Source organism: Clarias gariepinus, chromosome 6 (assembly GCF_024256425.1).
Source record: "Clarias gariepinus isolate MV-2021 ecotype Netherlands chromosome 6, CGAR_prim_01v2, whole genome shotgun sequence".
In the NCBI taxonomy this organism is placed as follows: domain Eukaryota; kingdom Metazoa; phylum Chordata; class Actinopteri; order Siluriformes; family Clariidae; genus Clarias; species Clarias gariepinus.
Window position 1 is genome coordinate 26,223,870 of NC_071105.1, and position 24,326 is coordinate 26,248,195.

A 24,326-nucleotide genomic window follows, 5' to 3' on the forward strand; every position below is an offset into this window, starting at 1 on the left:
CTCCATGACGCCAGACGACGGCTGAGATGAACCTTGTCTCATTCTGATTTATGCCCGTGTTGCGATGTTTGTCTTTTTAGAGGCGTGAATCCAATTAGCGCTGATAACAGAGAGGAGACACTGCTGATGGCCGGTGGGAGCTGATTGAAAACAATGAAGATGGATCAAATGTCTATGTCTGGCCGGTGTAAAATTTTCTGCTGTGGAGTGTGTGGTTAAAAATAACACGATGATTACTAGACAACATGACGGTAGAGTACTTGCTAAAAGTTTTCTAAATGCGCCCTGGTTTGCAAACGAAGAAGAAAAAAAGTGATTGAAAATCATACAATTGACCAAAAGGGCGTTCGTGTCAGAGGAGAGCATCCTGGCAGAGGGTAAAGAAGTAGAAAGCCAACGAGTGAGGAAGCGGATGCTCTCTGGGCCTTTTCATTTGAGGGAACAGAAGGGAACAGCTGGCACCGCGTGTCTCACTGCCGAGCTATTCTTCGATTTTCTACAGATGCTGCAGACTGAAACATTCGAAACTGTGCACGCAAACCTATGCTTAGATTTTCGCCTTTCGATCAGGCGCTCTCGCACGCTGCTTTAGTACTTCGGTTTGTGGAGTGCAGCGGTAATGACAGGTGCTGGTGGCGTCATGGCGCGTTGATGAGCAGCACGAGTGCAGGCAGAACTCTAACGCACTGCTGATGAACAATAAATCAACTCTGATTACAGAGTGCCGGCGAAATCATCCGTCTCTTACTTGGTCCTGAAGCATGAGGCGCAGCTGGAGAGTATTAGCCCCCGGACCGCAGCAAGCTTCGTCTAGAGTTTCCACACACACACACACACACACACCTTTACACACTCGCTCTCCCCTTTACTTGCCTCCCACTCACTCTCTCGCTGCTTGTCCACGTCCCGGCGCAGCAACGGACTGCCAGTCTAAACACTGACAGCGCGCTGCAATCGCAGGCTAGAGGGAGGAAACGAGCAGCTGACAGCTTTAGCACTTCAGCATCACGAGGAAGAAATGTAATAACAGCATGCTGACAGTGAAATTATGTGCAATATTTATTTCTCAAATTCGTGGAAGATCTAATGGGATTTGAAATCAAGCAAATCTAAACCGCCAAAAGTTCAATGAGGTAAGTGTATTTTGTGTGTGTCTGTGTGTGTGTGTTCGTGTGAGAAGGAGTGAGAAAGTGAGTTGGTATATAGCCCTGAAACTTTGCCACACATTCCTGCTCCCCTTGATGCGCGCACACACACACACACACACACACACACACACACACACAAACTATACAAAGGCATGCTGCTCTGTTCATCTGAATGATACACACCACAGATTAGGGCAGCCCTTTCACCCCTTTCACCCCCAGCCTTTTTAACCCTCAGCCTTCTCACGTAGCATGCAAATTCACACACACACACACACACACACACACACACACAGTTTTTTTCTAACTGAACCCAAGTTTCTTAGTCACTAGTAATCTTAAAAAATACAAAACCAAACAACTAGGAAAAAATAAAAACACATAACAAACTACATGACTCTTTAAACATCTGCTTCAAAAAGCAGATGTGAACTCCAAGTGTGTTTTATTCTACAGGTGATGAGGGGTCCCGTCTGAGCCGAGCCAGCTATCCAGCATGCACACGCCTCCACATGCACACACACACACACACACACACACACAAATTCTTTTTCCCATAAAAAAAAAAAATGAAATTGTTCCTTCTAAAAAGAAAATCAGAGAGGAAAAAAGAAAAGAAAGCAGACTGAATTAAAGAATCAATCATATTGACAAACCTGACAAACTCCATTTAGCTGGCAGGGTAAACAGAGGCAGAGCGCCGGGGCCGTTCAGAGAATCGTGGAAGACGAGAGAACCGGAGTCTCGGAGCATAGAGCGAGGGAGGGAGAGAGAGAGAGAGAGAGCAGGAGAGAGAGGTGTTTACAGCAAGAGCATGTGTGTGTGTGTGTGTGTGTGGTGTCGCGTCTCAAGCCTTCTTCCCGGGGATACGGACAGATTGCATGCGCGAGGTTGCTGCCCGACTGACAAGATACAAAACTATCCAATCAACCACGCCCTTTCTCCACCAATCACAAGCTGAGCTCTAAACATAATCAATTCAAATGGGGACACAAGCAGCAGCAGCAGCAGCAGCGGGGGCCGCCGCAGGCTCTCTCTGAGTGTGTGTGTGTGAGTGTGTTGTGGATTGGTGTGTGTGAGGGGGGGGCGAGTGCAGGTGAAGCAATGTCTTTGTGTGGGCCACTAGAAAAAAAAAAAAAAACAACAAGAAGGAAAAAAGGCAGCAGAGTTGACGGCTGTTAACCCTGTGACCTCAGCGGGGGTTCGCTGCGTGCTTGTGGAACAATGAGAGTCTGAAGAAAAGAGTCCCTTCCCTTTAATTAAACAACAGATAACTAAACACAACTATCTGGCCAAAAGATAAAAGAGAGAGAGAGAGAGAGAGAGAGAAAATAAGGAACCTTTGTATCGTTCTTATTGTTCTGGTTTACAACAACAACACATACATAAAAAAAGGTCTACTTCAAATAACAGAAAAGTTGTAAAATCTATATTTATGAGAAACGTACAGTATTTGATTATATATACAAAAAAAAATCACAAATGTGGTGTAAGGTTTCCCTTTGGGTGTTGTGAGGTGTGTAAACGTGAGAACCGAAGGCCCGGTCTTTTTCAAACACAGCTGACTAAAATCCCACCCGCACAAGAAGGCTTCCTTAAACACGATTCATTTCTGACCACATGCACAACCGCTGGTTGGACGGAAAGGTGTGGAGAAGGTCTCACACACACATGTATGCTCTACACCCTATATTATCCTGGTCATCACTTATTCCCAAGGAACATAAAGAATAAATGTATACATACACATACCGAAACATGGTTCTGCCCCCTACTGGCTAATTCTGCCTCACAAAATATGAGCCCACATGAGAAGGAAGGATTGATTACACTCGTTTTCTCTCTGTACTGAAGGACAGCGGTTAGTTTAGACGTGATCCACCACTGCTGTCTTTCTCTTACACCGTCTGCAATGCTGCTGCTTGTCTTCTTATCGTGCGCTTACAGTACTGATTATTCACTAAACGGGATTCGTACAATTAATTTTAATACATCATTTAATGTGTCATTTATATAAATAGTTCACTTTTATACACACACACACACACCCAGTATTGTGATAATTATTATATTGTTTAAATCTGCTTTTAAACCTGAATTTTACAAAAGAACATAATTAGCACTGACCCTAAATGACACCAGTAAAAGCACGACTAACAGATATAATCAAGTGTTGTATTTTTTTTTTTTTCTGTGTAAAAAAAAATACCTTGGCACAAATCTCAATGCAGTGCACCCACTTTGCAAAATGCATAAGCAAAAATGAAACCCGCAAAAAAAAAACCAAACAAACAAACAAACAAACAAAAAAAAAAACCCCACAAATGGCATGCAAACTCACCGACTACTGCAACCAACCATATTTGTGGCCCTGAAATTTCATTGTTGGTAGACAGATGCTTATCCCTGTAATCATGTATGATAAGCATGAGCACCAGGTTTTGTAATTTATAGTATAGAATAAAAAAAAGTACAAAATATGGAATAAGTATTTAATACATGAAAAAAAATAAATAAATTAAAATGCCAAAAGTAATGTTTTTTCCCCCAATAGAAAAGGCATGATGAAGGTCAATGCTTACTTTAACAGACACACAATGTGGCATTCGTTCATAGATGCCATTAAAGAGTTTATTATTATAATTGTTTTAATTATTATTATTTATTTGATTATTTATTAAAAAAAATTCCACAAAATCTGTGACCTTTAACAAATCTAGAGTATATCTCTGTAAAATACTGCCAATGCTTGATTATACATGGTTTAATTGCCTTCCTCTGATTTCAATTCATATGCAACAATAAACTGAGTGCACTAAGCACCGCCCCCTCTTAAATTGACCAATCAGCATGAGCGCTTGTTCTGGACGACCTACATCAATTATTGACTGAAAGACCTCAAGTGTCAAAACTGACATATCTTACTGAATAAGCAAATGAAAGAAAGACTCTTCATTGTGTCTCTGACAAGTGCCACAAAGAGACACACACACACACACACACACACACGCATGAACAAAGTGAAGCCAGCCAAGACTCTGGGCAATCCTGCATAAAAGCATGTGCATGCTAACACACGCACGCACACACACACACACACACACACACACACACGAGCTTGCACCCACATATGCTTACATTTACACATATGACCAACACACACACACACATATGACCAACACACACACACACACACACACACACACACACACACACACACACACACACTTGTCCATGGCCCGTCTTCTCCCCGGGGTAGCATGTGGGCATATTCCCAATAAAACACCTTCTTAGCAGTAATAGGCCACTGTTCTCATTTCACTGCTCCCAGAGGCCTCATGATAAATTTAGCAGCTCAAGCCGGCGCAGTTCCTCTGCACTTCCTCCCTCTTGCTTTTCTTTACGTAAAAAAAGATAAAGAAGATAATGTCATTTTCCTCAGTGCACCTTAACCTGCGTGAGGTTCTGATACATGAGATCAGACACTAAGTCTCGTGACATGCCTAAACCACAAGCCAAGGTCAGTGCGCCCAGTATTAACCAAGACGAATACTGTTCTTACGTTAGAAATGTCTGATGTGACACATCACACATGGCGTGACCATTAACAATGCTGTCCTTTTCAATCGGAATGTAAGCATCCGTCGTTTAATGGACGCCACGTTTAAAGATTCTGCCTCTTGCAGGACCTTTCCTTGTGCAGCAAGAACATTTTTAATCTCTCCTCTGACTAAACTAAATCTGCTGTTTACTTAAAGAGGGCTGAACTGAGCAGGTGTGAAATTTAACAGCTAACAGCTGGCGTTCAGGGCGACAACCTTCATCTCTAAGAGTGCGCACACACACGCACGCACGCACAAACAGACATATATATATATACATACATACACACACACATATGAAAGTATGGCCACACTGGCTCACAGAATGGATTTCTTCATATAGATTTACAGTATTATAATAATAATAATAATAAGAAGAAGAAAAAGAAATTAACAATATGAAAAAAATATAACAGGTACTAACCTCACTATTTAGAAACATTTCAAATGTACAGGAGGTCTGTGTAAATGTCTTCTGAACAATGAAAATATGTATTCAAAAATTCTGTGCAAAGGTTTTTTGTTAACCTTATGTACATCTTGTAAATGTAATAACTGGACAAATATTAAAGAAAGAAGCCGGCATAATAAGCGCTATGTTTCTTGTCTTCTCTCTTTAGTAATCAACTTGTACAGCTCCGATCTTTACAACAACTGATGACACAAACCAGCCAAACCGTCGGGTTTTTCGCAATACAATATTAAAATCATAGTTTTCTCGGCGAGCCGTTTGCTGACGGGACCAGAAACTGAAGTTCGGCTTTCTTCAAGTTCTCGCTCACCTGTGGTTTTCGCTTAGTCAAACCAGGAGTTTTTTTTTCTTCTTTTCTTTTTCTTTTTTTCTCAGTGCCGTACAGGATAAATTGGGTGGGTGGGGAAATTTTGTTTGCCTCATTACAATGTGATTGATTCATAGCGTGCACGTTATTGACTCATATGCTATTTTTGGAAGCCTTATCAAAAAAAAAATCCTATTTTTAAGATAAAAAAATTTAATAAAAAGCCACATGCCACCATATTTGAAAAAGAAGTTCAGAAAGCAATAATAGATAGATAGATAAATAGATACAGTAGATAGACAGAAATTCAGATGCACGCTTTGACATTTTGTACAACAGGATTCTATGCAAGTCAGTAGGAGCTCACTGTTGTATTATAGACACACTATTCTGTGATTTGGGGTAAATTCCTGGCCTGTTGATGATAAGCATATTTATTCTAAATATTTTCTTAAAAATTGTCATATTTCACCTGCAATTGACAATTTCCTGGTTTCAAAATAATGAGAGTTAAGAAAGGGTATTTTTAATTTTATTTTATAAAATCTTGAACTATATTTTTAAGTTGAGTTTCTCATTTAAACAATTTAAATATATCAAGTGACCCGCATCACTTGATCTCTTTCTTCTCTGTGGCTTTCATTTTACACACACTGTGGTAAATGTTCTTTCAGTTTTTGAAATATTATATCGATAATGGCTCATTGTCACTGAGTATACTAACTGACCGTCTGCTGTGCTACGTACACTGTTGTGATGAAAATTCTTTATGATTTTCATTTAATTTTTTTTTTAAATATAATGTTCCACTTTTAATTAAAACAGAAGACAAAGTGGAGTCCTATCACTGAAATTATAAAGCAAAAAAAAAAAAAGGAAAAAAAAAAAAAACATTAAGAAAAATATAGTGTATAGTGTTGGGAAAAATAAAAATAAACAATGTTACCGGATAGTGTACATAATCATTTTGAAGAAAACTATTAATATTAAAAGTTATCTGCATCTAGCAGATATACTGCACTGAAGGAATTTATTAATTTGAACCACTATTTATTCTAATAGGAAAAAAAAAAAAAAGAAAAATTATATAATGACACACCAAACGTTTAACACGTGCAGTGACAATTCGTTTAGCTAATATTTTCGTCTACTGACAGCTGGCAACCTCAGGGGATGTACTACTGACAGGAAAAAGTGATCGTGGAAAAAAAAAACAGAAACACACAAACACCCAAAGTGAGAGCTGCAATGACAAAGTGATAGACAGTAGTGATCAAACAAGACTTGTTGTTTTTTTTTTTTTCTCTTTATGTGTGTTTGAAACACCCTACTTAACCATGACCTGTGACTGAGTCACACCCACAAACCTCCTTGAACAACAGCTGGTATTTTGGTCACAAGTATCTCAACTAACCTCTGCCAGCCATCGGATCCGTTTCACTATACAATCACATCCGACACACCCTTAAACACACAACACCCTGTTAGCCAGATAAACACCTGTGTATATCTATTCACAAATGGCCCCTGGAGCACAGACAAAAACCGCTCTTACAAATGGGGATGCTCTTTGTGTAGAGTGGCAGGACAACCGCAGCGGTACTTGGGAAAAGAACAGAAGAAGAAGGGGGGTGTTAGGAGATATGCGTTATTGGAACGCTGCGGGAAGAAATCATTACAGATGAAATGAAAAGGTCTTGAAAATGGCACTGCGACTTTAAGAGGCGACAGTAATCTGATGGTGATCTGAGTGTGAGATGACTTTTTGCCGACAGAGGCGTCCAGAGCAGTCCCTGATGTGCCGCTCGCATTAAGCGTAATGCGTTGGTACAATGTGACAAGGCTAAACAATGCGCTCGAGAGCGGGAAAATGATGCGCTGGTACAGTTGCAGATGGAGTGCGCAGGGAAAGTGTCGCTGGGATGTTGAGAGGGGATGTACAATACACTCAAACGTGCACCCAAACACATGTTTGTCTTCTGAGGGACTAGGAACTGACATAATTATTAATGGTGCTAATGACTAGTGTACTACATCTAACTATAACCCTAAGGTTCTTCTCAGAAATAAAAAAGCAAACCTTCGGAATTCTTATTTCTTCTTAACCATTTATAAGACACTCACTGAAATATGTAAAAATTCAAAATTTCCAAATCCAAGATTGGTTTGATATTTTTCAAAAATTTTAATTGCTGTCATTTTTATTTTTTAAATCTTGTATTTCTTATATTTTTTATTTTAGTCTAAAAAAACACAGGAAGTTAAAGCCAGATTTATTTAAATATAAAACATACAAAGACACAAAACACTTGATTTATTATGTGTTTTTTCATCAGGTCCTAATACAGAAACTTGGGTTAGTTACCAAATGTGGTTCAGACCCCCCAAATTTCAGAGTGTTGTGTCCACACAGACAAACTACAGTACATTAAAAAGATACATTTGTATAACAAGTATAATAAAACACCAGGGCCCACCTGATATGATATTATTGTTTATGATATTACGTTTCTTTATGTATTAAGTTTTTTTTTTTTAAATATCCCCATTGGGTTTGATTATTATTATTATTATTAGTCAATCATTTATTCATCTTCTATATCTCTTATACTGTACAGGGCCGTAGGGGCCTGGAGCCTGTCCAAGGGGACACAATGGACAGGGTGCCAATGCATCGCAGGGCAAACACAACACACATACACACACTATATGGGCCAAATTACCCTAATCGCATGTCTTTGGACTGTGGGAAGAAACAGTAGTATCTGGAGGAAATCCACCAAGCACAAGTACATGCAAACTCCACACACACAGACCTAAGGCGAGATTTGCCCCCTCAACCCTCTAAGTGCGATACCATGCCATTCTTATTATTATTATTTTAGATTTTTGTTATAATATTAAAAAACTTAGCAAATAATTTTCTCCTTCCCTACAGGATGCTATGCTGTCTGCCAATCTGTGAGTAGTTTAGAGCACACCTTCTATAAAATTATAAGGCAACATTTTGCCAACTCAAATACAAACTTGTATATTAAAAAATAATAATTAAAAGTCAGTGTGGCGATACATGAAACACCACACAAAGAAATCGAGATGCATAACTGAATCAATCCCACCGCCATCCCCCCCATCACTAGTTTCTATTGCATATCTGTGCTTTGGATGCCTTCATTCAGAAACGGAGCTTCTGGTCTCTATTCAAAAACATTCAAAGATTCAAAAATGTCAGAAATATCAAGTAAAAATGACTTAGGTCAACTTGCATTATACGGATCAAGATCAGCCCTGTTATGTCATTCTTTTAACTTTCTTTCCTCGTATCCTCTCGCCGGCCTCTCCTCAGCTGGACTGAGTAAGTCGGTGCTGCTGGATCTGTCTGGAAGCTCTGGCCCAGCTCCAGAGAACCCCAGCAAACCGCACTGCTAATGGCTTACAGATTGCAGCACCGTGGTGTACATGTGTCAGGACAATGCCATGGGTCTATGACAAAAAAGAATAGAGTGAAAAAAAAAAAGGACTGAGTCAGGCCACAGCACTGTGTCATGTAGCGCTCTATAAAGAAGTGTGTGTGGGAGGGTGCGGTAAATATACTCGGTTTCCATCTTCATGAAAGGACATTATCATTTGACCCCACTTGGCCTGGTGGAAACTCTATATGGTCATGAAAGACAGAGACCACCGTCAGAGTGTAACTGCCGGGAAAATATATAGATGTTAGTTTGCTAAAATAGCCATTTGTAAATGACATTTGCTGGGGAAAAAAATCATCACATTGCCAATTGCAGCCTTTTTCGCCTACAAATATGAATGCAATATGCACTGTACAGCAAATCATTTCGCCTTCACTTAGGAAGGAAGTCATAAAACCTCATTTATAAAAAAAAAGGAAAAAAATTATTTGCTTTTTCTGGTTTTCAGGTGTACCAGTATCCAGGAGACAAGAAGAACTAAGAATAACTTATTTATTAAGCCTCCTTATTGTTTATCTTTATGTTCATGTAAAAATGAAAAGCTACATGCAAGATTTCGTGGACGTGCTTGAGAGAGAGTTGCCAAAAGTAGTGCATACAACATTGGATACAAAACACTTTGACTAAAGCAACAAACCGCTCCTGTCTTAGCATGGATACCTACACCTGCACGTACACATGCCTCTTCTTTAATTCCCTAGACCAACCATGAAAAGCCCATGCTCATGTACAGTAGGAACGTCAGGACTGCTGCCAGGTAAATTTATAAAAGAGAAGTTTATATTTAATCATGTAAAAAAAAAATGTAAAAATAATACAGAAAAAAGACCATGATTCCAAACTGGGATAAGCTGAGTGTTTTTCACTGGAAGCGGTCTGCCTCCCGTCAATAAAACGTCATCAACGCAGCTGCGTGTCATATAATCCTCAGTAGGCGCTGCCTGCTTTCCCGCCGCGCCGTGCGGTGCCACGCGGTTAACCGTGCTGTCTTTCTCGACTCTTTCTTTTTTTGCTTTCTTTTCTTCCCCCTCTTCTTTCTCCTCGTTCCATGGAGAGGGTGGACTATCAACGAGGGTCTGCAAGTGTTGTTTCTAATTACCTATTTCTCCACTCCTGATCCTGTGGCGGGCATAATTAGTTACCTGGGGCTGCAATCCAATTTGAAGTGATGACAAGAGAGTGATCCATGAAAAAGTAATAAGTTAAATCCAATTTCAGACTGCCTCTAATTAAATGCACATGGAACTAATGACTCAAACCCTAGCATTTCGGTGATAGCCGTAATTAGCAAAGAGGGAGTTGCACTCGTTTTCTCTCTCTCTCTCTCTCTCTCTCTCTCTGCTGTAGGTATGGCAGGAATGTGCTGTGGATATTTCTTTTAATTACTTGTGTCAGTTTTTTCTGGTAATGTTATCATTTTTGATTAGTCTTGCACGCGTCAGTTCGTCAGCCTGTCAGGGTGGAAGCTGTGTGTTAGCATTGTTGAGTAAATTAGTCCAGTCAAAAGGGTGACTAGTAACTGCAACTTAAAAAAAACCTTTTGGAATGCAACTACCATTTATTTACACACATGATCAAAATTGTTGATACCCTACTGTTAAAGAAAGAAAACCCCACAAGGGTCACTGAAATAACTTGAAACTGACCAAAATAATAATAAATAAAAATTTACTGAAAATTAACAAATGAAAATCTGACACTGCTTTTAAATTATGTGTCAAAAGAAGCTTTTTTAAAACAAACTTAGAAAAACATGTTTAAGGCTATTAGACCTACAGGCTATAAGATCTTCATGCAGCACAGTAACTCAAGACTATCAAACCATTCTGGAATGAAATGTACTGCCCAGTGTCAGAAGGCTTGGTCTCAGTGGGAGATCATGGGTCCCCCAACAGGATAATGTCCCAAAACATGACAGCTAAAAATGAATGAAGGATGGCTCACTCACGAATGGCTAAGAAGAAAAGATTCTATGAGCTCTGACTTATGTTATAGTCCTTATATCTAAAGCCTATTGAATCCGTTCTTTATATCTACGTAAATCCTCCTGAACCATTGTGGGTTTTTCTTTCTTTAAAGAAAAGAAAGTAACAACAATTGTCAATGTGTGTAAACCACTCATTAAAGGCTACTGTACTACTACTACTACTGCTAGTTCACTGGTTGTCCTTACTTTTGGTAGGTGCTAAATACTACATCCTGGTTAGTTTACTTTTCAACACCATTCAAGAAAACCCACTTGTTGATAGGAGCCACTGTATTGGGACAATTCATGGTATTCATATCCCAAGCCCCTGAGTGCTAAAGTGCAGTGGTAAAAGTGCTCACCCTATCACCTGAAGATTGCTAGTTTGATTAGCTTCTCTAGACACCCGGCTGTAGCTTCTCGCAGCCGGGGGTCTAGAGAGAGCTGGTTGTCCGTGGTCTCCCAGCGGGGTGGGATGGGAGGCACTTAGCGCTCTCACATCAATTACGTCCAGTCATGGGCATCTGTAAGCTCACTCAAGTGCAAGGAGCGAATAGTGGTGTTAAGCTGTTACGTCATCCCCAATTGTGCGTGAATGAGCAGATCGAAAAGGTGCGGTCGGCTGGCGTCTTGTGGTTCAGAAGAAACCAGTGATAGTCTTCTAGTCTTCGGCCCTCCCATAGAAGTAGCCTTAATGGGGGAGGAAGTGACCAGTTTATTTGCAAAAACGAATTAAGCACCTTACTAACTGTTACTAACTATTAAAATGAGATTACTGTATATTTTGGAGATCTTGAGCATTATTTGACAATGTAGAAAGAAATAAAAATCTAAAAAGACCATTGAATTAGAAGGTGTATCAAAACTTTTGAATGGTAGTGTACAATATACATATTTGTGGATACTGAATTAATGCAGGAAACTTTTCTGTGCATTGCTAGGAAATCTTCAAAGTCTTATACATTTTGTTACATACTGTTTATCAGGGAATGTGTAGAATAGTGAAATAATACTCATATCACCTATTCACATTTTCACAACTGTTGATCAGATATTGCAGTAACGAAGTATAAGGGAATGTTTCTGGTAAGCCGAGGGGGGCACGCTGCCAACTTTAAATTTTATCACCTATCGTTGAAATGCAAAGTGTTTAAAGGGAGCTTGAGGTAAGATATTTTTCTGTCATTCAACATCACATCAGGGATGTACTCTGGCTATTGAGTTTCAATTGCACAAAATTAGTGACACATGTCACAATGTTAGTGACATTTCTCATGTCTTTTGCGGTTGTTTTTCCAACAAAGCTGGGTGAAAAATCCTATTTAAAAGGACATAAAATGATCACCACATAATATCAAGTAAAATTATCTTGGATTTAGGCAAATGTAAACAATATTTCTGTTAATTAGATGAATGAATATTACTAAGGTAATTTCTACATATTGGGCTTACGTTCTTGACGGACAATTTTGCTTATTTCTTGAAATGGTAGAATTTCTATTCCTTAAATAATCTTGTAATAGAAAATATCTGCCAACTTTAGAATTACTCGAGACGTCTGCAGTTGCTAAGAAAAGTTTTAGCGGTGCTGAAGTTTCTCAGGCATGTGCAGCCAGTGCACATATTTCTTTCCTTTTTTCAGTTATAAACACGGCAGTGCAAAGTTGTCCCGTTTCTTTTACCCTTAAGAAATTGAAAGAGAACACAATGTAAAATGTTGTCCTAAAAACTGAACTGGATCAAAAAAAAATTTCTTTCTTTTTTATCTGCTACAGTTCAACAAGCGGGGATTTTCTCATCAAAAATGCACTCATTATATGGATAATTATGTTAGGCTGTTTTATTAAACAGCTTCAGTTTAAGGTCTTAATTAAGTGGCTGGTGTATTACCAGGAGACTCTCTAAACAATGTGATGTGCATGGATGATATAAGCAGAACAACAAACCCAATTAAAGCGAAGGTTTAGGACGGCAGAGAGACACGCATTCATTTGCACTTTTGCGTAACACAAGGAGAAATGCGATCCCTGAATTATTATTATTTTTTTTAGATCAAGCCCATAGATCAAGTCATTTACCGGCTGCTTAGCAACTACACTACATCATGCAGAGAGGACGCAACGTTTGATGGGGTAAAAAGAAAAGAAAAAACACAGCAAACCCGTGCGTGCACAGAGCCAAGCTGTCTCTTCAGTGGCCTGAGTGTCAGGTTGACTGTGGTCTCTGTATTTATTAATAAATTTGAATTTTAAATAGGGCTTGGTGCCTTCTTCTCCTGAGTAGAAGGTCCTGGCCACCACAGTCTACTTCTAATGACCTCCAACACACCAGACTTGAAGAAGGTTTTGGTTTGATCCACATCCCGACAAATATGCACACAATGGAAAGGTCAACGTAGCCATATTTTATCCATTTCTTTCCCCAAGACACATCATCACAAAGCTTAATAAGGCACTAAAGATGCGTGGTTGTTAAAAAAAATAAAATAAATCCCACCCTATGGAGACTTTATTAGATGTACTCTATAGGCGCATATAAGCAAGAGCTTTGGGTATTATAAATACCAAATATGCCCCGGAGTCGTTTGCTATTTTTGCTGTGAAACAAACAACACCCTCCTTGTTCAAACAGGGATAAAGATCTGACAGAGAGTGTGTAGAGAAGAAAGAAGAGGCCTGAAATGAGCGCAAATATTGAATCAGACATTGCAAGTTGGACTTGTTTAAAAATGATAGCGGATGGGGAAATAAAGAGGGCCGGATTTGTTTTGCATGACAAAGGCTAGACAAATAGAAGCCCCAGAGCTGAGGCTGGGGGCGGGGGGGCGGGGTGGCGAGGAGCGGCGTCTGCTCGACAGCGCTTCCTGTTGCTGTTGGTAGGAGGTACAGCTAAAGGGCTGGAGAATAAAGACTTGTAGGGATTCAGTGAATGCTTTTATAAGACCAAAAAATAAATAAATAAACCCATCATAGAATATACTGCTTACGTTTTAAAAACAGGTGGTACTAGTTACATAGTCAAGAAAGCTATCAGATCTGTGAGGTTAGAGGTTACACCCATTCATTCACATTAGACTTCACACACACACACACACACACACACACACACACACACACACACGCGCACATACACACGCATGCAGTCTCTTGCCAAGAAGCTGAAAACTATCCTGAAAGAGGAATCCGTCAGAAGTGTGTCACAGGCTGCGGTTGATCATGGCATAGTTGCATTTCGAGTGATATCTCTACCAGAGCATGAGCTCATGAGCTGTGTAGTAATGTGCAATCAACAGCCACCGGCCTGCCAAGTTTAATTTCCTGTTTATCTTAAGCAGACTGGTACAATCTGTGCCACAAATAAAATAACACGTACAAAAAAGCAAAAAATAAATAAAATAAAAATGAGCATGCACACTTAAAGATACAAACATAGATTCACACATAGATTTTTTTTTATTCTTTAACCATATGTGCCATCTGATCTGTGTCTGGTATTTTCTTAATGTCAAAGCAGTAAAAATATCACAGGACAAACTGTACTGAATAAAAATAAAAAAAAAGTAGAAGAAGAAGAAGAAAAAGAAGAAGAAAAGAAACTGTCCTACCTGTAATGCAGGCTGCTTCTCGTTGCCTTTAGGAGACTTGATGGTCCCACTTTGCTGCTGCTGCTGCTGCTTAAGAAGGAGATGCCTTGCAACCTGTAGAGCCTGAAAAACAAACAACAAAAAAGGTAAAGGAAAAATTGTAAATTTATATATATATATATATATATATATATATATATATATATATATATATATATATATATATATATATAAGCCAAACCACATTGTGTCCTGGGCTGCGATGTAGAGAGCACAAGAATAACTACACACCAACGGACCTTTTTGCTCCTCATCCTGAGTGCTTGCTAACAAATTTACATAGTTTCATTATGTTGCACATGGAGAACAGTAACAAGCTGACAAAGCAAACAGCTGTGGAAAGATGAAAAAAAAAAGCACACAAAGGGAACAAAATTGATAGTGAGAGAGCAGGAACTACACTGTGAGGAAACTAAACACTTATAATAAACAAGGGATATAAATCTTCGTTCTAAGCTGTTTAACTTCTATCTTTATTTCCGTCTTATTCCTGATTTCTTGTCCGAGTCCCAGTTTATAATGCAAATAAAAGGTTTACTGCCGCTTCAAAGTTTTGTATTAGGATGCGGCCTTCTGAGTGGAAAGCAAAATACAGTTGAGTCACATGTTTATTGCTCTGGCTACTCCCTCCGCCCCCGACTCCCACCCCAGCAACGATAAATAATCATACTTGCCATCCAGTACAAACAAAAGGCAGTGGCTGTGCTGGGAAGAGAGAGGTGTTCTGGTCGAGCAAAAAAAAAAAAAAAAAAAAAAAGCACTACCGATACCAAAAAAAGCGAACGCCGCGTTCCCACAGAGTGTCTAGGGTAGATTCACACCTACACCAGAGCAACATCTGAGTAAATAACCAGCTTCATTCTTTCCATTATCCGTGTTCGCACACACAAACACACACACACACACACACACACACACACACACACACACAGATGACTCCCCCGATTAAACAAATAGTCGTTGGAACGGCCTAAAAGCCCTGAAACTGCACCTCTGGCGCTGCTCAGCCTCTCTGGTGTGCTGTTTGTTAAGTTTTGCATGTGTGTGTGTGTGTGTGTGTGTGCATGAGTACATAGGCACATTTTTATTGCTTTTTCAAAGTAATGGTCACGCTGGATATTGTAGTAAATCTCATGCAATGGTGCTTTTGCTGGTACCTGCTAACCGTAGCTTTGGAAATGATCTGTAATAATCAACAACCATCACCAAGTGTTTTGGAGAAGGAAAAAAAAAAGTTCTGCCCTATAAAGTTGAAAAGAAAAAAAAGGGGGGGAGGGTTGGAAAGAAAGACGTAAAATGATACGAACACCATTGAGGTGTCACACATCATGAAAATCTGAGTGAAGGGTATAGATCGCTTGGCAGTCACACGAAACAAGCATTGGATATGAAGATATGTCAACATGTTGAACACGAATATTCTAGAAAAAAAAGTAGAGAAAGTATCTAATAATAAGGTAGATAAAGTAGACGTATATCAGTGGTCAGGATGTTTTCTAGGAGTGTCACAAACAACAGTAAGAGTCACTAAGGTGAAACTATTGGTTAATAAAAGAGTACCCGAATAAAATGCAAAGCTGAATAGACTTGCCACCGTATAAACTATTTGACTGATTATCTTATCTCATTATCTTTCCGGTATTTTGTATATGTCTATACAAAATAAATAAATGCTACAGCTAGACCGTAGATATCGACACAGGTGTTTTATTTAAAGTTTCACTGATAGATAATTAAACAGGGGAAGAAGTGATCATGCATCTGCTCATTCACGCAATTATCCAATCAGTCAATCATGCGGCAGCAGCACAGTGTTTAAACTCAATCAGATACAGGGCAAGAGCTGCAGGTAATGGTCACATAAAACATAAACACAAGGTCTCAGTGATTTTGACATGGCGTGGTTGTTGGTGCCAGACGGACTGGTCGCTTATCTCCTGAGATTTCCTCTTCTTGGCACAGCGTTTCAGTTAGCTGATGGGCTACAATAGCAGAAATCCACAAGGTTCAAATTCAGTCAGTGGGAAAGGAGGCTGCAGGGAACATCATCTGGCCTGATGAGTCTTGATTTAGGTTGAGGCACGTGGTAGGCTTAGAAACCGCCACCAACAGCATGACAACCAACAATCTAGGCTGGTGGAGGTATGGGGATTTTATTCTTGGCACAACAAATCAATCATCGCTTGGACACCACAACCTACTGTTATTAATTAATTGAGTATTGTTTCTGGCTATGTATAATCTCTTCATGGCGAGGGTTTAGCATCTTCAAATGGTTACTTCCAGCATGGGAATGCACCATGTGACAAAGTGAGAGTTGTCTCAAACTGGTTTCATGGACATGACAATGAGTTCATTGTTCCTTACTTGACGTCTCAATCAGCATAGCAACTTTTTAGGATGTGGCAGAACGTGAAGAACGAGAAATCTGTGACTTGAACCTGCAATTGCATGAAAATTTTCTCGGTACGTGAGTGCGTGATTGGAATTCCTCTTCATGTCTAAAACGCTGGCCTTTCAAAGAACTTCTTTAATGGCCCAAACATGTGGGAACGGCTTGGAGCTGGGTCAGAACTGTATGAAGGATGTGGCTATAACTCCATGCTGAGTTCCTGTAATGTGCAAGTGGCATTTGTTATTTATTATGTGTACAGTCCTTACAGACAAATGCATCTCTTCTGCAAGTTGTCAATGAGTTATCTGTCGCTCTCCAAGAATCAAGTATTACCCTCTCTGAATATTCACAGGAACAACCGCAGTGGACTTAATGCATGGACAAACGGCCATCTTGAAAATGTTTGTACCACTGAAATGTTTTACTGCGGAGTGAAGAGTCTCATCACTGCACTGTGCTTGGAGTCTGCTCAGTAAATGTCAATCGGTTTCACTCATAAGAAATTTGTCCTGGTTTGACTGTTTTGTACTGAATCCCAAAAATTACAAATTTCATTCCTACTTTTTAAAATAGTTTTTAGAGATTACATTGAAGAATTATTCCACCTAGTTTCTCTACAATGGATTTAAAATCTTTAAATATTATGAGATGAAACTCGGGTCATATTGGTCAGCCCAATGAGCTGGTGTTTAGTCTGAGCCCTTATGAAATTGATAAACTTGATGCTGAATTGAGGTACTTGGCTGAGACATTGCTCTCTCTGTCTCTGTTTTTTTTTTTTTGTGTGTGTGTGTGTGAGAGAGAAAGAGAGAGAGAGAGAGAGAGAGAGAGAGAGAGAGAGACACACACACACACACACACACACAACATGATTAGGCAGGAATATGACCACAGGATGCAGAGAGGCGACTTCATTGCTGGCTCACTCTAGGACTGTCTGGACACGCACACATACACACATGCATTTACACACTTCACTCAAAAACAATAAATAGACGATACACACTCATAACCACATTTGCATACACAATACAGCAATATTACATCAAGGCCGCGCGGCACTGGAACATTCACCCATGACTCATTCTACAGTAACAACACGGAAATAAACCACTCAAACCATTTCAAACAACCGATCAAAAACATCGAGAGCTTGTTTCCATTCTAGTCTTTTTGCCACAATCTATATCAGGTAAGGGTTTTTGAAGGGGACAATCCCTTAGGTCCTGTTCACAACTCAAACCATGAATAGCTCACTCAGCCACCCTCCGCCACACACACACAAACACACACACAGACACACACACCTCTGAGGAAGCAGCATGACACTAAACTCCTCCACAGCAGAAAATAGGTTGAAACTCTCGATTTTAGCAGACGTGAGAGCATTCGATGAATATGACAAGACGTCAGGGATCAGATTCTCTACTTAACATTTTCAAAAGATGTCAAACAAGGGGTAGAGGACTAGACATGTCCCCCTCCAGTATAAGTCACCACCCTCCCGTAGAAGTTGAAATGTCTCAACTTACATATAAAGTGTATATATATATATTCTATACTGTATATATATATATATAAATATATACACACACACACGCACAAGTTTCAACAATCTGACAATCTGGTGTAATTCAGTCCAAGACATGCTTTATCGGTGTCCAGAAAACTCTTGCAAGCTGGAACACAGAGGACCTGATACATACATGGCAAATAACCACACAGACAAATGCACTTCTTAGTCACTTCTGGGAAATGAGCTGTAATATGTTTTTTGTGTTCTTACCCAGAAACTTTTATGACACGTAAATGCTTTGTGTATGATCTGTACACTTTGCTAGTGGCGAGAGAGGAGGAACGAGGATATTCAAGTCAACAGGATGCAATATAGGCTTGAGGCACTTAGGCCAGAAGAAACTTTGAATGACTTTTGTTTTTTTAATTGCATCAGCAAAGAGACTTGAGCACTTGGAGACTGCAAGATGCCATGCTGTTAACCAACAAGAGGATTCAATAACCACAAGAACGGCTGCTCTGCCTATTAAGGAACGTTTTTTTTTTTTCATTGCATGTGACTGCACAAACACAACTATGCTAAGAATTGACCTGTTTAGAGAGTAAAGGAAGGAAAAAAAAAACAATCTTGACTGACTATGAGGACAAAAAGCATTCTGTCAACGATCTGTCAACTTGTTTTAAAAGTAATATTTTTTAAAAATCTCTCTCTCTCTCTCTCTCTCTCTCTCTCTCTATATATATATATATATATATACACACATACACACTACCGCTCAAAAGAAGTTTGGGATCACTTGCAAATTTCTTTGTTTTTGTTTAGTGATTTATTTTCTACATTCGACAACAATACTGGGGATTTCAGAACTATAAAATAACACATATGGAATTAGGTAATTACGTAACAACAACAAAAACAACAGTAAGTTGTCATTTTAAGACACAGAGATCAGCCTTTCAGTAATAGTTCTTGAAAGAACAGTATTGTCAAGTGAATTAGCAAAATCCGTCAACGTCAACAAACCCACTACTATATTTGTAGCCATCCAACATGAATTGAATTGAAGTAAAATGTGACAAAGCTTACACCAGAATCAGACACGACTTTGTCCTTGCATGGTAATAAATGGTTGGTAAGCAAATCAATCAATCAGTCAATCAATCAATCAATCAATTAATTAATTAAAACAAAAATGCGCTTGAGAAAATTTATACAATAAATGAGTGCTACTTAACCAAAAAAGTCACACTGAACATATCAACTAACTACCTATAATTCAACGCTCTATTCACTTAACAATAGACAGATTTATTAGATCTTAAACTACTGTAAAGCTCTTGTTATAAAAAAAGAAAACAAAGGCAAAATAATACAGAAATGCTCTAACCCTGAGAGAACACGAATATGTCTGGCTGATGTCGACCCAAAATACAAAATTATGTCACAAGACACTTTGAAAACGCCCACCCAACAATGTCTGGATGATGAATCAAAGCTAATACTAAGCATTGTGAAAAACAATACTGACATCCAAAAATAGCTTCTTTTTTCCACCTATCATCATCTATTTACCCACCTGAGCCACCACTGGCCCACATCCTAAGTTTGTGTCTGTGTGAAACTATAATGTTGGACTGAATGCCATCAAAAAGAACTCCAGCCCAAGGAGGAACACAAACAGTAACAGAAATTGAGGAACAGTACACAGTAAACATCACAGTCTAGTCAAGACAGCCTGATAGAAGGAGAAAAAGCAGTGAGCACATTATTCCACCGCTGCAGTTCAAATCGTTTTAACTGTTACTTTTAGCCAGATTAGTGGATTTAGTCTTAGGACTGGATCTTATGCTTTAGAGAAACTCTTTGTTGTATATTAATGACAGAAATTTCTAAGCACACTTATGTAAGTCACTCTGGCAAAAAATTACTGTAAAGGTGCACGTATATACAGCACTGTTCGCCGCGTTCGTCCCATGTCGCAAACTGTTGTTTTTTTTCTTTTTGTTTACATATTTAAATATTGTAAAGATTTCTCAAAAAATAACTGCCAGCTGGTAGATCCAATTGAAGTTTGAGTCATAAAATTTATAATTCACTGCATATCGTGTGTGCGTCCCAGTATTCGAGAACGATGAAGTCGGCTTCTATTTAAATGATTCAGAAATCATTCACTGGAGAACACTTATCTTACGATAAGCACATGAATGCATTGTGTTTCTCTATAGCATAAGATCCAGACATTCAAAAACTAAAGCTTTTAATCTGGCTAAAAGAAACAGTTAAAATGATAAAAGTTAGTGAAAAAAAGTGACTTAGGATTTGTTTCGTAGAATAATGTGCTTATGCTTTTTCTCCCTTTTGTAGGCTGTCAAGAAGAGAATCTGGACTGTCTCAGCCAGACTGTGATGTTTACTATTTACTGTTCCTCTGTTTACTCGTACTGTTTGTCTTCCTTCTTGTGCTTTGTGAGTTCTTTTTGATGGGATTTAGACTGACTTTAAAGTTTCCTAACATCAATTCTGTCTACCGATTATATACACATGAAGTTAGGAAGTGGGCCACTAAGATTTAGGAGGTTGAGGCTCTGGGTCGCTGATCGAGGGGTCAGGGGTTTGACCCTTGTCCCACTACTGGATAAGGCCCCTTAAACTGACGCCCGTTTTTTGTGTTGCAGGGGGAAACTGGAGCCACTGGTAGAAAGCCTGGTCACAAGACCTGTTTTTGAATGGATTGAATTTTTCCTAATTGGATAATATTAGCTTTAATTCATCGTCCACATATCGTCCGGTAGATGTTCGCACACCCATCAAGCACCATGATGAAACTGGCTCTCATGAAGACCATCCCAGGATAGCAAGACCTAGAATGTATCTCTGCTGCAGAGGAAAAGTTCATTCAGAGTTACAAGGCTTAAAAATCACCAAATTTTAAATCAACTCAGAGCACATAAAGGCCAATATGAAGGCTTTACAGAGCATACGTAGCAGACACATCTCAATATTACCTGTTCATAGGAGATCATTGTATATTTTGGATGCCTAGAGCATTGCTTTACGATGTAGAAAGAAATAGAAATCGGGAAAGACCATGGAATTAGAAGGTGTGTCCAAACTTTTGACTGCAGTGTATGTGTACTGCTAGAGAACGAGTCAGACACACTGAATTCTAAAATGAAGGATTTCTGAGGTGAACATGAGCTGAGTTTGTTTCTTGCTTAACAAACTAGGTAAGAAACTAGTGTTCGCTGGCTGGGTGCTAATGTAGCACTAAAGTAATCTTACTGCAATCCAGCACACACACACACACACACACACCTCTCTCTCTTCCTCTGTGCATACAATTCTTTGATCCACCATTCAAAGGTAGCAGTGGGTTTGATAGACGTGCTAGGCTAAGAGCAGTTCCAAGCATTACAAACTGCCAAGTGATGACAGGCTGGAGCGTCTGAAGGCAGGTGTAAAGTAAGAAGAACTGTGTGTGTCTGGAATAAGACGTACAGTACTAGGAGGAACTGCTCAGATGTGAACAGTAACAGATGACCAGGTTGCAAAAAGAAAGTAAACAAGTCTATCTACAGGAAACAACTATCTCTCGTCAAGCAAATACAGTACGTACTGAAAACACTCCAATAAAGTATAAAACTCATGAAAATGCCTGATTAAAGTTAGATAACATTTTAATGTGAGAGAAAAGGTGAGCATGTTGTCTTTATTATACTGTGCTGCCAAAAAAAAAAAAATGCGATGAAGGCAATGGTGTTTCTTTAAAATCCTTCATTAAAATTCCTGATTAGGATTCTTTGATACTACTCTCTTTTACAGTACATACAGTACAAACCCACACCCACACACAAACACATACACACACCATGAGCCCTCCAGGTATTGCTGATTACATGAACAGCCTCAAGGACCTGACAAAACCTAGTCTCTGACAAAGACAACACATTAGCTCTTTTTGTCATTCACAATCTCTCTTATATATTTTCATCTCAAATAGGAACGTCCCATTTCACACACTATTCCCTTTTCTGTGTCAACAGCTTTGCCTTAATGCACATGGCTTTGGGTTTATCGGTGGCAGCTTTTCACGTTGTATAAGCGAGAAGAATCAGAACAGGAGCTTTAGGAACTTGTGTCCAAGGGCAGTTTCTCAGTGATAACGTTGTGACAGAGCTGAGTGCTAGATGTCTTTACATGCACGGTGTGGATTATTTAAAGGCTTTAGGGTTCCCTGCTGTTTAAGCCTTGCTCCATCAACTCCACAAATCCGGTAAGAGAGCAGTAGGGGTGCTCAGTTGCTCAGGTTTTAACACTCCCCTGTACCGTTTCTTCGTGATCATTGAGGGTAAATATTCCAACAACTGTGAATTTCCTGGGTTAGGATGACTAAGAGAAATAAACAAAAACTACCTCTGAAGGATAGACTGAATCGAAACGAGCTGAAACAAGCAAAAGGTTGAAGCGCAAACGATTATAGATTTCAGAGCTTAATGAGCAAGGTGAAACCAGGAGAAAGACAAAAATGTTAGTCTGCTAGACCAAAGCGTCCTTATCTCTGCTTCTATTCACTGTGTGCTCCTCTTTAGTGGAAGCAAAGACCTTGAACGTGAAATGGATCCAAACTAATTGTGGGCCTAATTACAGCGAGATGTGCAGCGCACGTGAAACCAGATCGCTGTGGCTATGCTGGAGCACAGAAACTGTTTACACAGTGGCCAACGTATACAAGGCTCTCAGAACCTTTGCGAAGAAAATACAGTGAATAGTTTAGCGCTTAATGAAAACATGCTCTCGACTCCCAGCAGCATCCTCTTTGACATCAGATTACTGCTTGGCCCAAAAGAGGGTTGAAATATTGGCCTACATCGAGTAAGAACTTTTACAATTGCTGTAATTGGGTTAACTTATCGTTTTTTAAAACTGGGAAGTTAGTGCCGAAACATCAACTTTACAAAAGAAATGTGGTCTGAACAAAAAAAATAAAAATTAAAAATTATAAAATAAATAAATAAAAACATGAACTGACATCATTTAAACGTTTCAGAAAGTTGCAATGTGGAAAAAAAAAATCTAGAGTAGAATCACAATTTAGTTGTGAAAGTAAGAAAATTTCTCAAGCAATAAACTAAAGTCAGCTGATGACCTGAATGTACTGAATGACCAGGGGAGACCACAAATGAAACTTTTTCTTTCTTAATAGCACCGGCATATAGAGTTGTTCTAGGAGCATAAGATATTATTTTCACACATTAATCAAAGCTAAAGGCAGTTAAATGCTTATCACTTTATTATTTCATGTTTGGTCAAGCAGTTTATCTTTCAGGTTTAAATAAGTGTTAAAAAGGTCTAAAGAGCGTTTAAGATTCATTCCATGTCATTTCAAAAGCTGGAGTGTTATAAGAGGACAAACACAAATCTCTCAAGTCCTTCTTGGACTTTCCTGGACTGGGCGAGAGCATTAGTGTTTCACTCTGCTGAATGGCCGGAAATTCCCTGGCATTTCAACAAATGTGTGATTCGCATGGCATGAAGTTAAGGTCAGATTGTGTAAGGACGTAAACAGCTTTCATTACCTAATGAAGCCTCTCAGATACCCGCCGATTATTCAATTATACAGCTTTTCTCCTGGAAATTGTGGGACAACATACTGTAACTACATACTATATGTGTGCTGAATTTGGTTACCCTTTTGTCCACATTTTAAATACACATAACTCTCACTTTCTACTACATACTGTAATAGATACCTATGGTTTCCATAGTTACAACACGTACACATTGGTTGATTTACTCACCACATGA

General features: G+C 39.1%; 1 protein-coding gene across 6 annotated transcripts in view; it reads right to left on the reverse strand.

Moving 5' to 3' along the window:
- Positions 1-24,326, reverse strand: part of foxp1b (forkhead box P1b) — a 165,587-nt gene that overhangs the window by 40,405 nt on the left and 100,856 nt on the right. For 4 of the 6 annotated variants that reach the window (XM_053497995.1, XM_053497992.1, XM_053497993.1 and 1 more), the window contains one exon: positions 14,573-14,674. In XM_053497995.1, coding sequence (XP_053353970.1) covers positions 14,573-14,674 — 102 coding nt within the window. Of the gene's footprint in view, positions 1-1,804; positions 1,965-14,572; positions 14,675-14,850; positions 14,872-24,326 lie in introns of those variants that run through there. The other 2 variants (XM_053497996.1, XM_053497997.1) reach the window with 2 other exon arrangements.